General features: G+C 41.4%; 1 protein-coding gene across 2 annotated transcripts in view; it reads right to left on the bottom strand.

The window, feature by feature from the left end:
* The window catches only part of pard3ba (par-3 family cell polarity regulator beta a), a 195,401-nt gene that overhangs the window by 152,767 nt on the left and 15,365 nt on the right, over positions 1-27,269 (bottom strand). For both annotated transcript variants that reach the window (XM_004552659.3, XM_004552660.3), the window contains exon 3: positions 6,182-6,359. In XM_004552659.3, coding sequence (XP_004552716.3) covers positions 6,182-6,359 — 178 coding nt within the window. The remainder of the gene's footprint in view (positions 1-6,181; positions 6,360-27,269) is intronic.

The raw sequence follows: 27,269 nt of genomic DNA, 5'->3' as shown, positions 1-27,269 counted from the left end.
GTATTTCAGACTAAACAGGTTTCTATATAGCTTGCAAAGAATACAAATAAATCTAAAAATGTATACATAATTGCTACATGTCCATGTCGCTCCATTTTTAGGTGTTTAGAAACAACCAGTTTTTGCCATCTGACGATATACAGCAGTATAAGACATAAGTATAACAAGATAAATTAACCATAGATCTCCGTTTGTGCCATACATGAGTGAAGCAAAAGCACCCCAGGCCTGGCATATGCTATAAAAATAATATTTAAACAAACTGAGGAGGCTTTGGAAACAGACTAAAAATACGTCTAAATACAGCAGCCTGACATATGGTGCCCTCAGGACAGGACGTGAGTATCATTCTTGCCCTTTTGGCAAAGTGAACAGAATTTTTTATGTATTTTAAGAACACACACATTTTCTGAATTTAGTATGGAGTCTATTTCGAGAAGCCAGGTGGCAGAACTAAAAACATAGAACGTTTTATTTTAGCTTCGCTAATTCGACAGGACCGTGCACCCACAACCACAAGGTAACCTCCAACTTCAAAACAGATCCCACCCATGAAACTCATCTCAGCTCCCACTTCAAGGCCAGAAAACGGTAGCGCGCTGAAACGCACCCAACTTATGTTCTTCCCTTTATCTTTCCATTGAGGTTTGTGTAACTGGAGAGAGCTGAAGAGAAACTTGTAAACTCTGCCAGCTCTGTGTTTATCTGCCTCAGACTCTCCATCTGCAGCTCTGTGCCTAACTAGGCTGCTTATGCAATTCTGGGAACACAGAGGTTTATTTTAAGAATTTCCTCTTGTTTTCAGTTCTAAAAGTTCTGCAATGCTGCTAGTTCACTTCCAGGGCAAGATGAAAACAAGGATGCATCATGTTTCTGACTGACTGTGTTTATGACTGTGTGCCTTTGTTTGCCGTTGTGTTTGTATGTGCAAGCATGCGTCTGCTATACGGACATTTATTATTATGGACAGCGCTTTGCTCGTGTGCACATTTATATCCGTGAGTGTGTGTGTTTTCATGCCACAGGCCTGTGTGGTCTTGTTTTGCTGGCAATCGATAGAGCAGCCCAGCTCAGGCTGCTCATGGGATGATGCGATAAGGACTCTTTTCCTAGAAGTGTGTGCGCGTGTGTGTCAGTGTAGCAGCAGATCAATGCGGGTCTAATCACCCCACTGGGGCAGCGTGAAGTCCAATCACCCTGTTCAAACAACTGGCCCAACCTGACACACAAACACTTTGATGCCTGACTGATTACTGAATTACTTCTTGTTCTGTCCACCAGCATTCAGCGCGATTACACGCTTTCTTATAATCAGATTATTGTGAATAATAAGATTTAAGTAACTCTGTGATTAAAGCATTCACATGGTTTGGGGTAACTTAATTTTCCTACTAACTCTCGTTTCAATGACTTGTTGGTAAATGCTTTAGGATGTGTTGTAGCCTGCATGATACATGTTATTATCCCACAGCTGTGAGGCTCTCTACATCAGTTAACTATGAACATTCTTGGATAATAGAAAGATGAAAGGTCGGTACATGAGACAGGAACACCGCTATCAGCTAATGTTCTCACTTGTAGTTTGACTAAGATAATCGAGTTAAAGTGTTTACACACAGTGAGGTCTCGAAGCCTTTAGACAAAAACAACCACAGTGGATTTAAATCAAACGAGTGAAGTGAAAAGCACAATGTTCAGCTTTAACTCAAGGGGTTTAATAAAAGTATTGCATTACTTGTTTAGGAATTAAAGCCATTTACAGCCATCAGGGAGGGTCTGAGGAGAGGGCATGAACGGCAGGACCAGCTCAATGTTCCCAAGCCAGAGAAAAATGGAGAGCAAAACAAATTCTCAAAGCGCATTTGCACTGTCGAGGTGGAGGGCCTTTCCCCTCCAGAAGTAGACATTAGCACGATGGAAGACCATAGCTGCTGGCTCCGGTGCTGCTAATGTCTGAACCCACTGCTCTCTCTCCTTCTCTGTCTCGCCATCAAGGGACCATCCTGCCATCTGTAACCACTGCTGAACCATATGAAGCTCTTCTACGATTCTACGCTTGATTTATTTTACCAAAATAAAAAATAAAAAAAAGAGGGTAAAGGCTTAGAAAAAGCCTAGCATAGACTCATTGAATGATCAGTTTCAATCACTGAGACTGAATGCCAATTACCCAAATCACACCCAACAACTGAGGGAAGTCAGCCACCCACCTCTCATTTCAGGGTATTAACATTATTTCTCATATGAATTTTATAGCCTGTGTCAATTCACTCTGTTTACTTTGCACTGATCAGGATGTCAGACCGAACCATCTTGAATCAATGCAATACAATTTTTATACTATAATATATTAATATATTAGCCATTAGAAATGACAGCACCAAAATATTGGCAAATAGCTAATATCAACCAATATATCAGCCCCATCAATCTGTCAGGCTCCAATTAGAATAGCAAATACTTATTTCATAAAGTAGAATAGAATAGAACAGAATAGCCTTTTATTGCCATTGTGCATTTGAAAAGTGGTTTTCATGGGCTTTGTAAGTCCTATTTTTTCTATTATTTTATATAAGAAGAAAAGATTTTCTGCCATCACTGTTCCTCTATTTTTATGAGATTACTGTAGACCAATGCTCGCTTTCCTACTCCTATATTTCTTTATCTTTTGATAAATCTGCAGCATTAAAAACCACCCTGAATCTTTGCTTGCACTTTAAGCACTGATGCACAATCAATTAACAACATTACTTTTGACACTTCATTTGCTATTCTTCATATTGATTCCTGCAGTATGTCTATGATATCTCTGTGTTCTGGTTTAAATAAGAGAAATGGGTCAATCGATTCCTAGGGCTAATTTTAACAACCTGCGCAAGCATGTATTTCATAGGCTGCATAACCTGAGCCTATGCGATCCTGTGAATTAAACCTCTCTCTATCAGGTCTGACTGTTTACAACCCATCGCTTTGTCCTTGTCTCCAGACATGATGTTACTCCAGAGCAAGATATGATGTAACACCCGGTTAACAACCAAACTCGTTACAGCAAGAAGGACAGCAAACACACACAGACACACTCCCGTAAGACTTTCCCGGCAGTAGATATATGGGCGCTTTGGGTGCGATTGGTTGGTTAACTTGCATGCAGATTCTTTTGTGTCATTGTGTGCGCGCGTGCATGTCCGGATGACAAAAGTGTCCTTTATTGCGTCTGGCTCCCTATGAGGGGCGTCACAGGGTCACATCATAACTAAGTTAGTCAAGGTTCAGCAGGGCTGGAGAGCAGGTTGCGGGGTGGGAGCAGGAAGAGGTCCCACTGGGTTAAAGACAGGGTGGAATAGGCATATCGGGTTTGGAGAGGGGGGGTTGGCTGGAATTAGTCCATTCATGCTTGGCTGGACCCTGGGCATGCTAACAGGCTACAGTGCTAATCTAGTTAGAGCTGGAAGCCATGCAGACACAGGGAAAGCGGGGTTGGATGGGAGGGTGAGAGAAAAGATTTCCTGGGGGTGAGGGGGGTCAAGGTCTAGGGCCTCGGCTGTGGAGCTAGATGGCAGGTGGTTGAAGCTGAATAGCAGAAAAGGGAAAAAATGAGTGGGTCGAGAGGCGAGAAGGCAGATGATGGGGCATGGGTGAAAGTGGGCACACAGAGAGGGCTAGCAAAGGCCAGTTGTATGCGTGGGGGTATCACACTGTTCCTCTACGGTTAACAGATGGAGGGAGGAGAATGAAAGGGGTTGCAGGGTGACCCAGTGATTAGACAGACCCTTATTAAATCACATCAAGGCTCTTTTATCTTGCTTTTCATCTTTCACTTGGTCACTTGGCACTCAAAAATTAATCAATCCAAGGCCCAGGAATGGAAAAGAATGAGGGAAAAATTCTGCTCCGATTATTTACAGTAAAATGTATCTATAGCCGGAGCAGCCTACAGCCCAGACAGAGCAGATATTTCACCAGAGGCTCCCTCAGGCTTCTGACTGAATACTCTTCTTATGCCGTTTCCCCTCTGTAGACCCAGTAACTTCTATACTTTATTTTCTTACTGCAAGGACGTTTACTTTTTATATCAGCTCCACTTCACAAACATAGTAATCTGTCATCCTCCATATTAAACTGATGAGTGCATCAGATTGACTGTGGAATGAGCGGCACCAAACAGCATCAATCCCCCTTGATCGAGTCACCGAGCTTCTAACAGCCTTGGTAAGACTCATTTTTCATAGCCATTCCCACCGTCTGATTTCCTACAGAAGGAGTACATAACAAGACCAGGACAGATCAGAGGAAAAGTCCTACAAGTGACTCAAGGCCACAGGAATTTAAACTTCTCTGCTCGCACACAGAGCTAAACCAGTCTGTCTAAAGACTAAAGCTAAACCAAAAACAGAGACTAATAAATATAAAAGAAGCTGTGCAGCAGGTTGGCATGTATATTTGCAATGCATATTTAAAATTCTCTAGTAGCTTTATTCACACTATGGTAACCACACATCCTCCTACTCGCACCATTCTGATTATTTGAATATTTTAAAAATTAAATCAGCTGTCAACTTTGATCAGCTTTTCTCATTTTTAACATGTATTTGTCATCACTTACTTATATATACAAGGCATGGTGAAGCAGCTTGTATCAAACAACATACATGCTAAACAGTGTTGTTATTAAAAGTATAAAAGACAGACTGGATATAAAGATAATACTGAAGTTGTGCACTGGTATGTAGACTACTGTCTTAATGTTTTACCTCTTTAAACCAAATGTGACCACCTTTGATCACATGGGTACAGCTGGAGAAGTCTCATCTAATCCTAGCACTGCCAAGTTAGCTTGATCAGCATGGTGGATCCATAATTAAATATGATATTAAACAGGACTAAATATGAATGATGGAAAAAAACAGGCTCAACACAAAGTGTAATCTAAACATACATTTGGATTGTCTTGTTCACTGTTTAGTTGCACTAAGACAAAGTTAAAACTACTTGTCACTAAGAAAGCCCCTGAAGGTTCTTATCCAGATCAGATAATATGCTGTTATTATGTTGCCTAGCCTATTGCTAGGCAGTTGCTAAGATGAGTTGTTTTTAGCATTTATGTACTTAAGACACCATATAACAGCATCATATAATTTTTATTTCACAACAATAACATCTCATTTATATACCCAAAACTTCTGTTATGCATGCACTAGTTGATAAAGTTTAATCAGGTAAGTAACCAACCTTGTGTAGATGTCACAAAGGGAAAACTAGGTAAGCTAAACCTATTTGTAATGAATCTGAAGGGATGGACTCGCTTTTAGAGCCTGCCTCAAGTGGCCAGTAGAGGAACTGCAAGCTTTGACATCTTGTGGATTGACTTAATTTTGACTTTACCTTCACATCTTCTTTGTCAGTTGGTATCATTGCCATAGCTTGGCTAACTTATAGCAGCAACAGGTTCACTTGGTCAGAATACAAAACTAAATAATGTGAGATGTGGATTTTTTCCCCCAAAGCACTTCACTTATTTTAGAAGCAGAATAATATCCAAAATCAACAGGGGACGATAGGAAAATGATATAACATTTATCAGTCAAGTACCTTAACAGACCTCCCAATCCCAAAGTGTAATTTCAGTGTCAAAAACAACAGGGCTGATGTGTAAATGGGCATTTTCCAATTGTGTTTTTTTAAAATTAAAATGCAACTCAATCCTCAGCAGTTGTTTTTTGTTTTTCTAAATTAATGCTGCATTGCTGCCTCGGTGGCTCTCAGTTGGTTCTCGTTCTTACGCTTTGCTCAGACTAAGTAAAGAACGCTAAGTGAGGACGCCAGGAGAGCAGGTTGCGTCAACGCTGCATCTGTTTTCACACGCCATCAAGTTACAGGCAAAAAGTTTCTGTGTTCGGCTTGCATCTGTTCCAGAAATGCACTTTCTGATTCTCTCGCCCTCTCTCACACACACATGCAGTCACACACCTACACACACAGCTGTATCACCATGATACCCCTTCTCACATGCACAAAAAAATGTGTTGATTGAGTATAGCCTCGGTTGTTCAGGTGTTTAAGAGATTTTTGCAGACTCTTCTCTTACATCTGTGTCAGGAAAAGTGTATTTTCACGAGTTGAGGCTCAACTTGCATAATTAACACGTGCACACGAAAAAGTTACACAGCAGGTAGGGACGTACTGGCTTTGAGGACGGCCTCGTTGACTTCGATCTCTCCTCTGTCTTCATCCTGGTACTGCAGGTGGGGGTAGTAGGTGAAGGGCTCTGGACTTGGGGCAGCACTGGACGAGCTGTTAGACATGCTCTCTCGGGGGCTCTCCGTCCTCACATGCTGGGGTTTGTTAAACACTGCCACCAGCTGGAAGACAAACAAAAAAGTTAAAACTGCATCCTAAATGTTCGAAAATATTAAACATGATATGTACACAAATCTGAAACAAACAAGCTTTTCTTGAGACAAGCGTGACAGGATAAACAATATGAGTCCTGGCATATGAACAAGCTGGAAACACACAGCCAGGTTATATAGCATCTCCACTGTGCCGTGATCACAGGAAGGCTTTTATGTGATTTATCTTGCCGGCAGTGGGGATGCAACCTGCTTCGTTCTGCCAAGTATGCAGATGCGTGTGTGACTGTGTGTGTGTGTCTGAGGAAAGCAAACAGAGCTGGATTCACAGCTCATTCACTCTCGAACCCCTTACAGTGCATAACACACCGGCTGGTGCCTCCGCAGCGACACGATGACTTCTGTATTTCGTGAACAAAGGAGAAAAACTCTGACCGGCCATTTTGTCCAGTTCGGGGGACATGACACACGGCGAGGCCCGGGGCGAGGTGTGCACGTATGAAATTAGCGCTCAAATGAGATCTGACGTGAGAATGAGAAGCTGTCAAACACAATGACACGGCTGACACAATGAGACGACGGGAAGAGACGGGGGCGGCCAAATGAACAGGGGATGGAGGGCAGGAGAATGACAAACAATCCTAATTGAGACAGGGACATGATGGCAGATAGGGGAGCGAGCGCGTGTTTGTGTGTGCCCGCTGCGATCCGTGCTATTGCACGGATTGGTTTGATAAATGGGCGCGTGGCGGCGTGACGCTCTCATTAGATGGCGGCGGCGAAGGGAAATGACCACTTAATGAAAAGCAATAACCGCGATGGAACGAGGGAAGGAAATAAAACAACAGACGAGTTTAGGGTGTCAATTAACAACAACAACAATAACCAAACAGACCGTGTGTGTGTGTGTGTGTGTGTGTGTGTGTGTGTGTGTGTGTGTGTGTGTGTGTGTGTGTGTGTGTGTGTGTGTGTGTGTGTGTGTGTGTGTGTGTGTGTGTGTGTGTAAACAATGCGCACGGAGTAGGCGGAGAGATATGCATCATCCATCACACTGTGACGCCGCCTCTCACCTCAACCTCCCGTGATTCAATATCCTCATGACACCTGGCCAACGCCATGCAAAGGAGATTCGTCAACTGTATTCATGCGCGCATACGTATGAGCGTTGGCGTGAGCTGCGAGATGAGGGATTGAGCGGCTGGCAGATGCAAAGAAGGGAAAAGAAAAGACAGATCGCCAGGAAAGCAATCTGATTGCGCTGGCTGATGGATGCTTCGCGAGCTCCTTCTCTCTTCTTTATCTTCTTTCCTCTTTCTCTGCTTATCTCCAACTCTCCCGAGCCTCCGTCTCTTTCTCCAAACTCGTTGACAGCATCAATCAAAGAAGAAGTCTCCAAGCATAACGTGACACACACACACACACACACACACACACACACACACACACACACACACCTCCCCTCGAGAACGATTTATTTGTTTTGAAGAACAACTTCTTTTAATGTATGGAGGGATGATGATGATTTGCTTTTCAGGAGTTAATTTTTTATGGCTGACACAGGCAGGGGAGTGATGCTGATGAAGGCCGCCCCGCTGCTTCCGCTCATCACTCAATCAAACACAAAGTATCAACAAAATGAAGTACTGTTTTTCAGTCTCGGCGATGACTTTCCATTGATCACGAGATGCTCAGCGCTAAGCCGTAACCTTTAACTTGACCCAATCCAATCAAGTAGCATCTGCTCAAGATGCCTTTGCATTGCATGCAGGAAAAATCCTATTAAGTTAAGAAAAAACTTCTTACATATAAAAAGAAAAAGTTTTCCTAAACAAACTGGTTCTATGTATAAAAAATGTAATTAACAGCTAATTAGAACAAGTCCATAAAGGGTGCCGTATCCCAACATGGTGCCATTATAGGTGATGGTTGTTGGGTGCTGACGAAGGTGAAAGTCAAGTCATTTGCTGACAAGCTACAGTTTGAATTCAGAGCAGAACAGACCACCCCAAGAAGACCTAAAAACACTTTAGGGATACACAATAAAGAGCCAGTTACACCAAGCCTGTTCTGGTTACCCTGGAACAGCAGCATTTCCTACCACCTAAGTAAAATTAAGATAAATGTACCTTTGCTTGATGTGTTTAAAGATATAGTGCACCTCAGTAGACCTAAATGCTAACAGTAGCATGCTAACAAGTTCACATTACGAATACAAACATGCTGATTACAATCCAAGTACACAGTGAGCAGAGACCAGGAAATCTCAGTGTGGTTCTGCTATTTGTAGGGATGTGCTGATACCAGAAATTTAGCAGTCGAGGATCAAAAGAATTACACGATTCTTGATACCAAGGTCAACATGAAATCAAAATCATCATCCATTGTAATGAAAGATCCATTATTAAGAACCTTCTAAACGTTTAATAAAAATGTCATTTTGGCAAATAAAAGCAGCAACAGGGCAGAAACTGAAATATTTTCCCAACTGGTTGGATCTGCCGTAGGTTCCTGCCTGTTAAAAGGGAGTTTTTCCTTCCCACTGTTGCCACTGCACTTGTTCAGCGGGACTGTCATATGATTGTTGTGGATTTCTTTATTTTCTCTGTGTCATTGTAGGGTTTTACCCTACAATATAAAGCACCTTGGAACTAGTTGAATAAAACTGAATTGAATATTAGGATGGCTGCTGAGTAGCCTACTACAGGGTATAATGTTAGTTACGGGACTTTAGCTTAAGCATTTCTATAACAGAAAACATTTTAGCTAAAGTAATAAAACTGATTTCAGACCAGCTGTCCCAAACAAGATGGTCATGGAAATTTTAGGGTAACATCAGAAGGATAATTCATTCAGATCTGGATGCTAGCCTTTTAGGTGCTTCACTAAATTGGAAGTTTTTCCTTCCCTTTGTGTGAAAAGTACAGTAGCGCTTATAGCCATTTGTAGGTGTTGCCCCTGTCAGCTCTGGAACAACTGCAGTCTCATCACATAAGTTTCCTACAGTATGTACCTACAGCACTAAATGGAAAAAAAAAGGAAAAAAGAAACAAGTAACATCTCATTTTTAGAATTTTGGCAGTGTCAATTCTTCTGACATCCCTGTAACAAAGTAGCCATCAGCAACACAAAAGTGCGCCAACTAAAACCACATTATCACCAAATGAAGTGAATATCAGCGTAAGATGGGGTGGCAAATGTTTAAGAGGGTTACATACGCCACAAAGTCTGGATCATCCAATAGCAACAACTGTCCCCTATTACACAACGAGTGACAAATAAAACCATTTCTATTTAAAGGTGGTTTATAGATTTTAACATTTTTGGACAGACAATGTTTCTAGATAAGAAACTAGGGAGTTAAAAAGCATTCATAAATCATACTAGTATCATGTGTTAAACAGTTTACAAACACTTTATTGTAACGTGTCAAATTCCAGTCATGAGTCATCTTCTTCGGACAACGAATGTGTTTCAAATGGATCATCGGAGATATTTCAGTCTTTGCCCAGTTTCACAGAAACTGGTTAAATCGGTGGATTATCTGTTATTAATGGAACAACAATGTGTTTCTAAGAGAGCAAACTGCTGATGCATTTTTAAAACATGTTCAGAAACTAAATGCATTTACCACCACTGCATTTGGACAGCTGTGAACATCTGTGGCACAAAACCTGATTTCAGCACAGTGGGATTTGTGTGTGTGGGGTTTTTTTGTTTGGGTAATCCAGGCCTTAAACGGTGTAGAATAGAAAAGATGAATATTGTTGGATGCTACTTAAATAAACCTGGGAAAAGCTCAGTTTTCCAAAGCACAGCAATTTGAAATTCAGTCCTTCAATTACAATACCAACATCTTCCCCTTGGAGGCCTCTCTGCCCCAGGATGAAGAACAACACCTTGTATGGTTCAGAGAGCGTTTACTTAACATCAGTTTCTCTCGGTCCTTCCTGACTGTCATTAATATTCTAGGAAACAAATTGCCTTATTTTTCCTGCTGCGTCCGTGGGGGGATATTGATATGGACCTGGGGAGGCTGCATGTCAACTACTGCTGAATAATGTGACCCCTCTGTCTCATTTCCATAACAAACACACACAGATACTCATGACAAATACGAATAACTAAGTCCTCTATACTGCCATGTTATGATCATCTGTAAATCACAACACTGTGTGTATATCCAACGTGACCAGGCGGGCTTTGTGTGTGTGTGTGTGTGTGTGTGTGTGTGTTGCAGGGCCAAAGTGATTACCAAGAAATACATGAAAGCCATATATAAAACCATGTGTGAAGCATGGATATAGATAAATAATGTGTCTGTGTATGTACACACTGCCTGGGGCACAGAGTTATAAGATGTTGCCATATATGAAGCCTTCAGCAGACAAAGCACACAGATTTTTAAATTTAAAGATAGGCAGCGTACATCCTCCCACACACATCCTTCATCACAATAAGATATAATAAAGTAAAATAAATACACTTATTTATCTTTAATATTCTTTCTTTGCTGTGTTTGAATAGATTTAAATGACTACGCCAAAATAGAAATTGCATTTCTAAGAATTCAAAGGGTTGTGATCCCGCACATTTTGTTTGTTTTTAACACTGTAAGTTAAGATTTTCCATAAAACTTTCAAATCAACTTTGTCATATTCTTAAGGCACCTGTGATTTTTCTGCTTTCAGCTGTTTGAAAAAGGTATGTCTGTCATTATGACAAAATAGAAACACAACAAAGTGAGTGTCAGTAGGAGCTTTTCAGTATTAAAATACTTTTGATGTTTGTAAGGTCTATCTATTGTTTATTACACTACACACAAAATACTGTAGTTGCAGGAAGCGCACTCATAGCAAAGCAGGTTTTACCTGTATGAGAACTCAAAGACAGTTTTTTCATTAAAATGGCTGTTAGCTAGGAGCAGGCCACGGTTCAACACCACCTTGATAAAATATGACGTAGTCCCGCAGTTCAGTCCACTCAAGAACCTTGTCAAAAACAGCACCTCTGGTGTTCAGATATGTTCGGATCTGGCCTAATTTCAGCCTAATAGTTAAGATTTGCGATTACATTTAGCTTAAAAATGTACCAGTTTTGGTTAGCTAACCGTTTCCATGCATCTATAACTATCAGATTACAATTTAAGCATGTATCCACTTCTACATATCCATTTAATGTCACTAAACATTGGGGATAGCAAACTGTTTAACGGTTGTTTAGCTAACAATTTGTTAGCTAACGTTGGCTAAACTTGTTTGTCTTCAAACATTTTCACAATTTTAACTTCAAAAGTGGCAGCCATCTTGAATGTTTTCCCTCTTTCTCATTGTAGTATGACGACTTCAAATTGTTTAGAAACAGCCTTGTAACCTTATACATCATTACAGATTTTTTTAGTTCTCGTTGGTATTGTGTTAAAGCATGCTGAAACATTTCTGTACAGCAAATCGTCAAATCTTCTGCTTTTACACAGGGTGTGCTGGTAATCAGTAATCAGTGCATTTGATCACCAGCTACTCACCTTCTTAATGAATAAGGGTGTAGTTAATTAAATAAATAATGACATGTATTGCTGTTTATCTGAGGTTGCACTTAAACTATTTTAAGACCTGCTAAAGACCAGATTCAGATGGATGTATTGATTTTATTGGTTTGTGATTTTATTTTATTTTTTTACACTTTTTTTTTTTAATACTACTTTGGGCTTTCTATACCTATTGGTCATCATTTAGTTAACTTTAACATGTTCTCAGTTGTTTAATTAAATTGTATTTTTGTGTCCAGATTAGTTGACCTACCTTCCTTCTACAGAGGTACCCTCTGAGGTACTGATCTTGGACAATGACTCCATTTGCTTTTCTAAAATGCCCAAGCCCAACCTTTGGCCTCCCTGACATGTGAGATCAAAACAAACAGGATTTCTTCATTGGGAATCAATACACTTAAAAATCACGACTATTACTATGACTGACATTTCTTTGACTCAAGCTGTATGTTAACGCCGACGACTGCGTGCATCCTATTTATCACTGCTGAATTTTTAAACAGCCGGGATATGAAATTATCCTGCTGATATTTTTACATGTTGCAACTCACAGATGGACCAGTTGGGTGTTTTAAATAATTTATGTACGTGCTAAAAATTAATTAGCCAAATGCAGCAAGTGCTTTATGGAACAGACAGGGAAGAGGATAGTATGATACGCACAGAGACACACTCGCAGAGAAGCTCACACACTTCATAATGGCATCATTGAAAAATACACACACACACACACACACATACACGTATACGTATATATGTATACACACACACACACACACACACACACCTCTTAGACTATGTGCAGACACAATCTGAGACACACTACTTCACAGTTAGAGGATCAACAGTGCCACCTTGCTTTAGTCAAAGGCTACTGCATGTGGATACAACTAACCTTTACATAAGCGTCACCAACACATGCACACAAAAACCTCACAAACAAACATACACACTTCCCCTTTCCATCCGCTGGTACTAATCAACCCATTTTTCTTCTCCTCTCTCATCGCTGTCTAGCACTGCTGTGTGAGCGTGTGTGTGTGTGTGTGTGTGTGTGTGTGTACACATGTGTGTGTGTGGTACCAGTCTATTGAGATGCTTTTGTGCTGTTGTCATTTATCTTACGACTGCCCCCTCTTCTCCGTTTTCTCTCTCTCACGCTATTCTTCATTCTTTCTTTGAACGAGAGATGCATAATTCAGAAGGAGTGCACAGCATCCTGACAGTAGTATGGTAACCCAATCATCTCTCTCTCACACACACATATATATATACCCCCCCCCCCCCCCCCCCCACACACACACACACACACACACACACACACACACACACACACTTTCTTCTCTAAAGTACAGACGATTTTAGAGATCCACTTTAAAAAAAAACAAAAAAAAAAAAACAACCCACTTAAATCTGAATCAAAGAGTATAAGCCTCCCATGCTCAGTGTCTTGACTCGCCTGCAGAAAATGAAAGCCTGCACTACCTGACGATCTGACTCTGTGTATACATTTTCGGATCGCGCCGTAGCTGAAAGTATTCAAACTGCAGTTTTCGGTCAGCCGGCGGAACAAAAACAAACACTTTCTCCATATGGCTCCTACATGTAAGTGTGCATTTGTACATCTGCTGTTGTTTTTCGGGTTTCTGAATTTCAAGCAGCTGAGGTGTGAATATCCCTGTGTGAAAGTGTTTGCAAAACCATCATCTTCCCTCCATGTATGAATTAGAGGCTGTTCATCAAAGAGCGGAAGAGCACGTGTGGAGAATGAGTTTCTCCACAGCTGTAAAGCCTGATGAATATTGACAGAGCACAGGTACGGAGGGCTGAATGAGCACAAATTTGGCTCTCCATATCCACGACATCACGTTAGAAATGGCAATCAATCAGGAGCAAAGCGTGGAAAGTCATTTGCTCTTTTTTCAAATCAGCTAGCAGGTGAATGTAATTAGTAACAGTCTTAGCTATAAAGATCGGTAATGCTCAAGCTGGAGCGGCTGCTGGATAATCGGATATACAAACTGTACCGGTGGATATTATCAATCAGTCATATTCAGCTGATTCCAGGAGGCATATTAGTAAAACACATAGAGAACTCACGCAGTTCTATTAGGTTCAGCTTTAAGGGAAAGAGCATTGTATGTATTATTAGAAATGCTGGATTATGGGGGATAATGGAGAGTAGTTTATGAGGCTGGCTGGCTGCAGGGCTGTGCATTAAAAACTGCTGAGTACTGAAAATTAAAAGTCATTTCACCCTTTACACTGATTACATCTTCATATTTTCTCATTTAAATTCAAGAAACTTCATAATTTGGCTGTTTTTTTGCTGCATATTTAATATTGAAGCATATTACATATACAAAAATGGTCAAAATATGATTCCAAAGTTAAGGTACAACACTAGCATCACCTTCCTAACTCTACAGGGGAACCAATCATTTGATTACTGTAGCTCTGTGTAGTTTTGGGCTAACCCACCACCTTTCTCATGATTATTTTGGATGGAGCACCAGACTGAGGGCGACTGATTTTACATTTCTGAATAATCACACCTGCATTTATCACCAATCTTCTTGCTGATGGTCTTCTGTGGACAGATGTACACATAAGGAGTTGAGATCAGGAGAATCTGTAATTGACTGGCTGATTGATTGTAATCTAGATGCCCATCGGTGGGAGCCAGAATTCTGGCTGGGTTGTAGAGGATCAAATATGTATTTCACTCCATTTCATCCCAATCTTATAGCTTGTTTTTTATGGATTGATGGTATATAATCCGTCTCTCAGGGCACAAACACACGATAGACTCCTTTGGGTCCTGTGCATTAAATGGTTCAGGCTTGTTCTGGTGGATCCCAGAGATTCTTAAATAGCTAGAATTTGGGCACCTTGGAGATCAGATGAAAAACGGCTTTTTGTCATTTTCTACAAGTTTCTCCTGTATGAGGTGGCCATGGCTTTTGCTGGTGTCACTGGTCTTCTGCAATGCTTAGATGACTGATGTGTGTCAGATATATGTATGTATAAAAACCATGAAGAACATTGCATTATAACAAGATGACCTGCCCTTGTGTTTTACACTTGTTACTCATCTGTCTATACAGACTACACAGGACATGCATACAATTAGGTCCATGACATGTTGGACAAAGAGAGTGCTGTTGCAGTGTTGTCTCAGTGCACCACCGCACTGGATTTTAAATCAAGCGATCCAAGATGTGATTGGTGTGCAGACTTTCAGATTCAGGGTCTTACAGTAAATCTGCATTAACTGTGCAGCCATTTTCAGAGACTTAAATTTAATGAGTGAAGAATTCTTGTTCTCTTGTTACTTCACGCACAAATAAAGAAAACAAAATATCAGAAGTTGATTCAAAGTGATGAATTTGTAATTTATAGCTTTTGAGTTTATTTTTAAATATGAGGCTCAAAGACGTTATGTACGTGAGGGTGGTATCATTAAAAAACTGAACTAACAGAGACGTAGAAAAACCTTTACAGAAGTGGCCACGTCAACAAATTGGTTCATTCTTTTGAAGGACTGGACTGGCCAGCGCAGAGGCCTGAGAGACCACAGAAGACAACTAAAGTGGATGATGACAGAACCATTTCCATGGTTAAGAAAAACAAATTCACAACATCTAGACATTCTCGAAGAAGGAGCTGTATATAATTATCCAAGTCTAAAATTAAGAGCCGCCTTCATGAAGAGAAATACAGAGGGTTTACAACAAGATACAAACCACTGTTGACAGTCTGAAACAAGGAGGTCACATCAAACTATCAGTGTGTGCAGACAGAGAGAAAGAAAAAAGGTGATCCACAGCACTGATCATGACCAGCTAACATACAGTGGAGTGAGGTGTTTGCGCCTCCCCCGAATTCAGTCTTTTGCTTATTTATCACACTTACATGTTTTAGATCATCAAACAAATTTAAAGATTAGACAAAGATAACTTGTAAATACAAAACACAGTTTTTTTAAATGATGATCTCATTGATTAAGGGAGAAAAGTTATCCAAACCTACCTGGTCCTGTGTGAAAAAGTAATTGTCCAACTTGTAAAATCATGAATTAACTGTGATTAACCACATTTTTTGAAAAGTTGAGTTCAGCTTCAATAAACACACAAAGGGAAGCAAGAAAGATCTCGAAGCATCACGACAGAACGTAAAGAAGCACCTGAGAAACAAATACACTGACATCTACCAGTCGGGAAAGGGTTACAAAGTCGTTTCTAAACCTTTGGAACTCCAATAAACCACAGTGAGAGTCATTATACACAAATGGAGAAAACTTTGAACAGTGGTGAACCTTCTCAGCAGTGACCGGCCGACCAAAATTACTCAAGATCACATCAGCGACTCATCCAGGTCACAAAAGACCCCAGAACAACATTAAAGAACCGTAGGCCTCACACGTCTCAGTCAAGGTCAGAGTTCATGACCCAACAATAAGAAAGAGAGCGGGCAAAAATGACGTCCATGGGAGAGTTCAAGGAGAAAACCACTGCTGACCAAAAAGAAAACAAAGGCTCATCTCACATTTGCCAGAAAACATCTTGATGATCTCCAAGACTTTTGGGAAAATACTCTGTGGACTGACGAGACATCACTTTCCACAGAGGGCCATGTGGGTTTGGTGTTTTTTTACCCTTTCTTTGTGTTATCTCTTTGTAATATTTAATCTGTTTGATGATCTGAAACATTTAAGTGTGACAAACATTGGAAATCAGGAAGGGGGGCAAGCACTTTTCGCACCACCGTATTATAGCCCCAAACAATACATTCTCAGATTTATTGTTTAACGCATGCTGTACTTTGATTGTGCAGCACTAATGGAAACTGATTGCATTTAAACTCCAATGAAACCATTTGGAAATATCTGTATGTGATGAAACACTTTTGCAGCCGGCTTTTTATGCAATGCACTGAATTACCAACCCCGAGACAACAAGCGATATGTGCATTAAACATAAGATAAATCTGTGTTTCCAGAGTTTGGAGTGCAGCTTTTCCCTTAAAATAACACCTAACATTAAGCAGGGATCACACACTCAGACTTGTCTCACAGAGATATACTTAGTCACTCAGGCATATACCAAAGACTAACCCAACTGTTAAGTACTGTACACACTTCACCTGCACACAGCCTTTCAGGGGACTGCAGGGGCCATCAGAGGAATGTTTAGCCTGTGTTATTTAAACAAGTAGAAAATTGGTTGTATTACCAGTGAGAGCAGGGCTAATCCTGCTTCTATTCCAGCCTCAATCTATACAGCACATGTACCAGATGTGGGGGATTACCACTCAGATATACACACACCTGGCTATGGGCCTGCAGACACACACTCAGTGAGAAATGACTGCGCACACAAGCAGCATGTAAGATTAGAAAAGAAACCATAAAGGCGGCCAAAGTGACGCATCCAGTCTCCCACTCACAAACAAAAGCGCTCGAGCAAACGCTTAATCGAAAGTGTCAGGCCTGTGGTAAAAGACTGCTTCTAAATAATGAATCATATACGGAGACATCACTACTTGACCCTCTAAATGTTTCTGTTTGAAGAGGTGCCAGCAGTTCCAAATGGCAGCTAGTACTTTCACATTAAACATAATGTCTCTTTGATGCCTCTGACAGACTGATCTAAATACTAACGCACCAAAGTAAATCCCTCCGTCTGTTGGTGCAACGATCTAAGCATCTGCATTCATGCAAATTTAGCAAATGCTGACCCAGTTCCCACACTTCAGACACTGCAATTCCACAATGTAAAAAACAAAACGAAAAAAAAAAAAACCAACAGGCAACAGGAACCTGTTTACAGTGTTAGAGAGGACACGACTCACCTCCAGTACTGGTTACAAGGTTTTTTTAAATACTTTGTGTGAGCCCTGATTTTTTTTTTAAAAAAGCAACTGAGGTTTAAAACTACTAATTAAACACATTTCTTACAGGAAGGAGCCACCCTTGTTCCCCAGATATTATACAAGGAATTGTGGGACTCTTTATAAGGCACAGCAGGAAATGTGCACAGAAGTGTTGTTCAGGTTAGGTGGGCTTTCCCAACTACTTCAAAATGCTGTACTTTAACCCTCTCAAGGCAGGCGTTGCCGATTTGCAACAGTTATAAACTAACAACCTGATTACCCCACATACATATTTTATGAGTTTTTTTTACTCAGGACTACCACTGCAGGACTTGGTTGTGCATTAACAACAAAAAATTTAATTTGAGCCTGAGAGAGTTAAATATGAGGGGAAGAAAAGATTTATTGGATTAGAATATAAATTAAATGTGTTTCCTAAAACAACCCTTCTCTTCTTTGCAAGAATTGTTTAAAAATGAAGCAAAAACCCCTCAAGCTTATTTGCTTCTAATGTGTTTTATCGTATTTGTGGTCGCCGTGCGTCTGGCAGGATCCTGTTTGTTGGTGGAGATGGTGGAATTTTAATCACAATGTGGCTTCACACAATTAAACATGATCAAGAAATATTGAAAGTGCGTGCTCCACCAGCAGAATTCAAAACCAAAGCAAATCAAGTGTTCTCTAAATGTGCCAATCACAGCTGTTCCCTGCACTGTGCAGTCTGAAGTTTAATCTGGACGAAAGACATTATGACCACTTACAGGGAAAGTCAATAACACTGATTAGCGCTTCATCATGCCACCTGTTAGTGGGTGGGATATATCAGGGGAGCAAGTGACATGGCTAAAACTGTGATGGCTATAAGATGGGTCCAAAAAGGCAGCTCTTCTGGGGTGTTCCCAGTCTGCAGTGGTCAGTATCTATCAGAAATGGTCCAAGCAAGGAACGGTATGGAACCAGTGACAGGGTCATGATCAGCCAAGGCTCACTGGTGCACACAGCGAGTGAAGTCGGGTTAATAAACACCAGCTTTGTCTGCAAAGATGAACAAACAGGAACGCAGCACAATGTGAAAGCAGAACCTGGCTGCTTTCACTCTGAGCTGAGCTTCAGTACATGTTTTCATTTATATTTTTCTTCCAAGAGATGAACTGAATTTAGCTGAATGAGGTGGGACGATTTTATTTTAATGCAAAGATCTGAGAATTAACTATGGGAGCATAAAAAGGATGATCCTCAAGGAGGATCACTGTGCCATCGTTTCCAGTGAAGAGCTGGAACAAAAGGTGGAGCACTTCACAAAGCTAGCTAGCACTTTTTGGTTTGTGTTTTCGGGCTGTAAGAACAATAAACTGAATCATGTTTAGTCTTTCAGGAGACAGGTGTTTATGATTTTAAACCGCCCATCAGAGACGAAGGAGGTTTCCTTTGCAGGGAAACACAGAAAGGGATACGCCTGCACAGGCAGCATGAAATGCTTTGATTGTTAAGATGTGGGGCTCGGGCTGACTGCTCGTCCTCTCGGGCTCTCAGAGGGACGCCACAAAACAGGGGCCTGAACCCGAGGCGGGAGAGACTGAGTTGCAATTCGTCTTGAGGGGACTCAATTTATGGTTTCCTTTATGGAACTTTGGGAAAATGAGTGTTTCCAGAGGCAGAACAACTGCGTTTAAATCATGATCATTTTAAAGACAAAATCATTCTTCTGTCTCAAATAAACACACAACTCCTTCTACAAAAGCAAAACAAAAAGCTTGAGGATAACAAAGAAACAGGTTAAAGTCATGATAAATGTGTCGCGGCGGGGGATTTTCATTTTCCTGCTTTATATCATCGCTCCCTCTTCAGTCTTATGCACAAGGTGGAGAGGATTCATCAGAAGAGGGTGGCTGTTTGAAAAACGTCACACAGACAGGTTGAAGGGCCAGTATACTCTGTCGCATGGAACTAATTTCTCTGCCGGTGGAGTCATTTTCTTCTCTCCAGGGCGTGATGTTAATACTTCCAGCGCAGAGAGCGACAGTCCACTTTAATGTCTCTGCTCTTAGTCAGAGCTCAAACAGCTTTGACTGAGCTCTTTCAGAAAATATAAGATTACTCAGAGCGGTGTGATCACAACGAGGCAGAAAGTCAGGACACTTGAGCTGTAAAACAAATGTTGCGTTAGCAAGAACAAGTGAGGAAACTTATTCACAACTTCTTTAATCGCAGGCGATTTCACAGATGTTTATTTTCCATCTTATGGCACAAGACTCACAACTCACAAGAGACAAGTGCACAAACCAGCCACCACATCTTGTGAGCACAGATAAAAACTTGTCCTCTTATGATTGGCCGCTTTTAATGGACTCACATGCACACAGCATTGCTGACGAAAAGCTTGAGTAAAACTGAGGCACGCCGGATTTAATATCTTGCATTGGTGCCCATGTGCATGGCTCTAGAAAGCTCTGCGGAGCACTTACAGAGTGCCAACGCACGACTACACCAGGACAGTGTGGCAGCATCAACAGTGAGCGTGTTTTATTGGACTTGAGACGACGTGTCGAGGGTCAAACGGGAAGATTTTGGTGTTGTGTTCAGTCTGAAGTTAGAAAAAACCAAAACATAATGCCACAGTGTTTGTGTCTCTCCCCTAGCAGCTGTTGCAGTCATAGTGATGAAGCACGTGGGGTCCAACTGGGAGCGCAGTCGCTGCTAAACACACACGTACACAAGAGCGAGACACCAGCTGAGGCGCCGGCCACATTATTATATAAGCACATTCACAGGGACAGGGCAAACTCTTCATATATCACACATGCCAGAAAGGCTGAGAGAGGGAGAGATGTGGAAGGGGAGGAGGAGGAAGGAGGCAGCAGGAGATGAGGGAGCAAAAGAGTGAGGGAGGTGGGTGACGAGGGAGCTCCGGGCCTCGTATTTCTTATGCTGGCAACACCAATATCACACCGGCTCGTTCATCATTCCCGCAGCATGAAACACATCAGCGGTGGTTACACTGGTGCTGTTTCACATGTGTGGACACGACACACTGACACAAAAACACACACACAAACTCATAACCTCCCCCCGTCCTCATAAATGTTCATAAACACACATTCCCACACAAACGCAGGAAGGAAAATCACACATCCAGCTTTCTTCCCCAAAAGTCAGAGCCAGAGTCTAATAATCAGCTTTCTTCTCCCCGTGGCCATCGCAAGGCCAGCTGCTCCATCCGCCCTCCCTCCTTCCTCTCGGGATCTGACAGAGAAATAGAAGGAGTGATTAACTCTGAGCTGTGAGGCTGGCGCCCTCTCACCTGTGGCTCTCTGCTCCTCCCCCCGTTTCCATCTGCCCTCCCTCGACACTGAGCTTTCCTCCAATACGTCACCTCTTTCTTTCTGCCCGTCGCCCTCCTCCTTGTGCAAGCACAGCTTTGGAAACTCTCGGGATGATTTAAAGGAAAATCCGCACTCTTTGCTTTGTAAACACACGTCATTAAAAACGGATCTCGTTTTGGTTTCCATTTGCCTAAAAGTGTCGCTGCCCCCTGGATTGTTGAGGGGCTGTTTCACCACAGAGCTTGCTTATACAGATAATGAACTACACATTAATGACACTTTGCACTTCTCGTTTCCATGGAGAGCCAACATTGCTCACAGCCTGAAGGTGGTAGGAGGGGGGGGAGAAAGCCTCACCTGCAGTTTTGTTCCTATACACCCATCAGCATACGTGTTCCTACCATCAGGTCTTATTAGATAGTTATTGACTCAACATCAAAGCCTGGAGAGGAAAAGTGAGATTTGTGCTGCATTACATCCCAAGTGCAACACACCAGCTGACAGCCCCCATCAAACCACATATAACTGTAAGGAGGCTCGTGCTACACGGCCAAGACAGACTGCAAAAAAAGACATCATGATGTGTTTAAACCAGCACTTCTCTCTCTCCTATTAACGCGCCGTCTATGAGCTGCTAATTAACTGTCCGTGCAAAACAGACTGCTGAAACAATGACTCGATTATCCATTTAAATCTTACATCATCTTTAATCAGTTCTTCTTTTTCATACCATAGGAACATAGGACTTTGTTTATGCAATACTTTATGATATGCATGTACTCCCACATTTGTATTATAAACAAATTGGATGTTTTGGGCAGCAAAAAGTAATCAGATTTTTCTGTGTTCAGTCACAGCTTTCAAGGCTTGTATACAAACCACAGTTGCCAAATTTGAATCTGGTAGATTTTACCTGTAAGACTCAGGCTTTAATGATTTTACCACCATCCGACATTGTTATCCTGAGTGAAGAGAAAAATCCTGAAATCCACTTCACACAGCTGTTAACGGTGTTGTCAGCCAAACATTAACACAAAACTATCTTTGTAGAGGCTGAAGCCCGCTTCTCTGCCTATTGATGCCTGTTAATGCCAGAATTCTTTGTTCCCGCAGACAGAACGCCAATGAAAAAAAGAAATAGTTTGAAAGCAATTTATAAAAACAAATGTCGAACCATTTCAACTGCTGCAGTCATGTTTTTTACAGGTCTCTGTGCAGTACTGTGGAAAACTAAGTACACCCTTATTGTTAAAACCGGAATTAAGACGGCAAGTAGCAGCCATGAGTGGCTAATCATTGGTGTGAGCGCCTCGATAAAACCAGTAGTTTGGGCCTTTTAAAGGTCTGGAGCATTAAGTTGTGTGTTAGCACAGGGACACAGAGTGTGTCCCAAAAAATTAACTGAAAGGTCAGAGTATGCAACACTTGGAGAAACTGCAAAAAGCCCGAGGGCTACAGTGGTGTAAGTACAGTGGCCACTTTGGAGGGTTTTTAAAGATGAACCAACTTTTTAAGGTCATGTCACAGCATCCCAATCAGGACTTTGACAGGGCAATTCAGAGGTGGACTTGCTAGTGTGTTTTGGATCATCGTCCTGCTGCAGAATCAGAGTGTGCTTCAGCTTGAAGTCACGAAGAGACGGCTGGACATTTTCCTTCAGGTTGTTTTGGTAGACATGGTCATGAAAGTCTGTTCTTTTGCCACCTCCAGCTAAACGCATGTACAAAATTAGCTCGTGCAACAGGACAATGATACTACTCAAGGTGCTGCAATGGACCAGTCCATGTCCAAATAAATGCCTGCAAACCTCAGTATAAGCAACAGTAAAGCGACGTTGTGTACTAGAGCTGCCCAAAAATGTCTCCACAAGCTTATGAGAGACTGAAAACAATTAAAAAGTTAAAGGTGGTTCTACAAGCTACTGAATCATAGGGTGTACTTAAGCTTTTCCACAGCACTTTGTATAATCCTGTGAAAACTAAGTACCCCCCATGACACCCCCGTTTATTTTGCACGCCTGTAAACATATTGACTTCAAATAACTCAAACCTGTTCTTATCCACAGCAACTAAACCACACTCTTCTCCTGGGTAATAAGATTATGTTTCCTGACTCTTATCCTTCTGATTAAGGGGCATTTATATCCATTGAAAAGGTAATATTAGTGGAGAGATTCTCAAGCACAGTGACCTGACACTGGTTCCTCTATTTGTCATCTTCCTCTATTTTGTATCTGCGGGCCTCAAGGACATTCTCAGTGCTCATTATCAAATTTGAGAGATAGTACAGAAACTTACTGTGCTCGCTTATCTGGAAGTGAGAGCAGACACAGACGAGCAGATAAAAAGACTCTCTGTGGAAAGATATACTTCAGAAGTGGATGACCACAACTACTGTAACCTGTGCTTGTTTCTTTTCTCCTAGATAAGGTGCTTTTATGATAAATGTAGTTGTATTTTTTCACATCTGCGTTTCCTGAAAGATTATTATTTGCGTGAGGACATTAACAACAAACATAAGCTGTATTATGGCTTTTTTGTGAGCTATTTTTACTTAAAGAGGAATGATTAAGCTTTTCCTTAGTTTCTGTCATGCATCGATGCTGGATGCTTATGTCAAACATGGTCAAAGTTTCAAATGTAAGGTTGGAATTCATACAAATACCCTATATGAACCAAAAGCTCAGACATCAGGTAGTTTTTTCCTGCCCTTGGCTCTGGATGATGTCAGTGAGATCAACAGCAACAACAGAAACAAACTGCACTTTAAGTACTTTGTTTGCACTGAAAGTTCTATAAGGCATTTTGTTTTCATAACAGCAGATTCATTCTGCATGCAAAAATCTTCATAAAACGATCTCGCCTTCATTCCATATGTCCTTCCCGTCTCAGACGTAGGCGGGCTAATAATTGGAGTGGCCCATTCAGGCACATTACAGCCCGCAGAGCTCCATTCATTAGGCCAATCAGTGAGGTGATGAGGTTGAGAGGCAGGAAAAATGAATGATAACAATAAGAGTGTGTGTTTCGTGCAGGAAAGTGTGATTTTGTGTGCATTACAGTGGACGCAGATGTGGTTTTAGCTGTGTAATTGAAGCATGAATCATTAAATATTTAACCTAAATGAGCTGGATTTGAGTATTTGCAAGCATTTATCCTCTAGTTGCTTCAGAAGTAGACACACACACACACACACACACACACACACACATTCAACCTCAGACATACGAACGCACGTCCGGGAGTGTGACTTTGCGCTGATTTGAGTTATTAGCAGTTGGGAGAGAGCTAGGGGAAAAACACTCGGCGCGTTTTCCACACACCCTCAAACAGCATACACACATAATATACACTGCTCTGGGGCGGTGCCATCTAGGAAAACAGATGGCGAGAGGCTGGTAAGGTCAGAGAGCAGATTTGCTGTAAACAAGTTGATCTATAATAGATCATTAGCTGGATATGAGTAGCTGCTCTGCAGGCTGCTGTGCCAAAATCATCGCTAAGTGGTGAAGCCAATAACTGACAGCAAACACGGCGCAAGCTGCAGATTCACAACAACATCACTGCGACTGAATTTGAACATGTCTGTTTATTTTGTACCAGCTGAAATTTAAATATCAGGTCTGGATTACACACATCATTTGAAAGACATGATCATGGCACAGATCACCTCCTCAATCACAATGATTACATGCATGTGTCATTAGGGACAAAAAAAAAGAAAGAAAAAAAAAGAAGTCCAACAAGCAGTCCGCTCCCTCAGGCGCCTCCTGGTACGGGAGGTACGGGATAGTCAGATTACAGTCGGATCGCCTCGCTCCATTAGAAACTAATGGGTGGTGTGATGGTGACTTAAGAGGGCAACGTAGATCCTTATGATTAAGACCGGGAGGAGAGCCAAAGACGAAAAGATCTGACGCTCCTGATGACCGAGCGTATTCTTGATAGGTCGCGCAAACTTATGCAAAGAAGCAGAAATGGGCCTTATCCGAGCCGAATCCCACTCGCTTCGCTTCAGTGAACTGACAAATCACTTTGGAGAGGTGCCATTATTCAAAGTCGAAAGGTAGAGCTATGGATCATCTAAAGAAATTAAAATTCCAAAGTGCAACTTGCATGCAGTTAAATGAAAAGCAGACAGGCACAGCGAGAATTATTTCTCTTTAAGCCTTCATTGAGTTCCCTCGTGGTTAATTGCAATCAAACCAACTTTGGTAAAAAAGTGTGTGTGTGTGTGTGTGTGTGTGTGTGTGTGTGTGTGTGTGTGTGTGTGTGGTGGGGGGGGGGGGGGGGGGGGGGGGTTATTGTTAATTGAATATAATCAGATGAAGAGCTGTTGTGGCGCTCACATGGGAGGGTTGAATCAAGGTCGCGGCTGATGAGATATGATCAAATCAGCTCAAGTGACCGAATCCCGTCGGGCAACTCGGCTAATGTCTGATCTGATCTGCAGGCAACAGTCTGTCGCAGAGATAATCTAATGTCATTCAATATTTTGTATGTTTACAGAATATCGAATAAATAAATTCATCACTGAAGTTCACAAGAATGCATAATAAGTATACAGTCGATAAAGTTAAAAAAAACGAAACAAAAAAACAAACAAAAAAAAAAAAAGCATCTTCCCTCCATGGAACTCATTAGCTCTGCAGGAAATCCTATTTTCACAAAGCTTATAGTGAAAAAGCATCTCATCCTGCCTGTTTAAAGTGTAATTACTGAGTAACTGAATGCAACAAAGGTGGGGAAAAGTTGTTAGCAGTCCAGGCCTTTTGGTCAAATGCTCAAAAAAATACTGACAAAGAAAAACATCTTAATTTCTTAGATTTCTTTAAGTATTAGACATATGCACACATAGTATAGTAGTTAACACATTTACTGGTTCAATTCAAGCCAGAGGAGCAAATCCACTTTGGGTTTGTATCAAGGAAGGCATCAGGGGTAAAACTGCCAAATCGAACATGCTGTGGTGGCAAAGGAGCAGCAAAAGGATCTTCTTACTTAAATATCAGGTACAATTCAGATAAAAGACTTAAAGCTTAACACAGTCATCAAGTAACACCCCTTTCCTTGAGAACAGTAGCATCGTTGCAGAGTGAGTTCTGCACTGGTACCTTCTGAATACAGGCCAACATTTCAGCATTTCTGAGAACTCATTATTGTGTTAAATCGGTTAAAAAGATTAGTTAACATTCTTAAAGTAGCCTCTTACATAACTGTAACTTTGGGCTTGATAATTTAATGCCACATGTACTCACACTAATCTGTGTTTCAGTGGGTGGCTAAGGCAGGACTCTAGTTCAGTCTCCTCGGCAGAGCACACGCATCAAATGTCTGATCCTGAGATTCGTCTCAAATGAAAAAAAAACATTGCTATTGCCACCAAACATCATCAGCAGGGTGAAACCATCTAATCGAATGACAGTCTAACTCCTGCACACGTTCTCTGGTAATGCATAAAGGTTGCAGCTCTGAACTCAATCCTCAAGTCTAAACTCACAAGTTAAAGTCAAAATTGAGTTAGAAGTCATCATATCCAAGGGGCATCTCTGACAGAGTTCATTATGTGACTTTGAAGTAATGAATTGGGGTGATTATTCTCAGGAAATGGATAGATAATATTTAGAAAGAATGCATGATTAGTTCCCCCCCAGTATGCAATTTAGTTTAAGACAATCAAATTTAAAATGCTCAACATATTTGGAGTCCCCAGGCTCCATCCATGATGGAAACCCTAAGAAATGAAAGTTCTTTTTTTGGAAAAATAGGCAAAATCAATTAAGCAGACAACACAAGGAGCACAATGGCTACGACAGAACTCCAACTACACATGCATGACTTTTAATTAATATTCAAATGCGTGAGGCAGGCATGGTGTTGAACACACTCCATCTTCACAGGTAAGAATGTGTGGATCATGATTAGAGAGTGGAGGGGGTATAGATTATGATTAGGCAGGCACGTATGTGACATTTTCTAATCAGTGCACTTGAACCTCATGCTCCTGTTCATCACCGGCCATTCACACAGTGCGCAGAGTTATGTGACTATTCAGATGCCAATCAAACGCGCCTCGCCGTGGCGGTGAATGAGGGGAATGGAGGTGAGGGAGCGAGATGTCACAGAGCGTCAAAGACTAATCAGTACGTCTGCACCTCGCAATCACGTCCTATTCACT

This window comes from Maylandia zebra, linkage group LG23 (assembly GCF_041146795.1).
Source record: "Maylandia zebra isolate NMK-2024a linkage group LG23, Mzebra_GT3a, whole genome shotgun sequence".
Lineage (NCBI taxonomy): Eukaryota > Metazoa > Chordata > Actinopteri > Cichliformes > Cichlidae > Maylandia > Maylandia zebra.
This window is presented reverse-complemented; position numbering and strand designations above follow the sequence as displayed.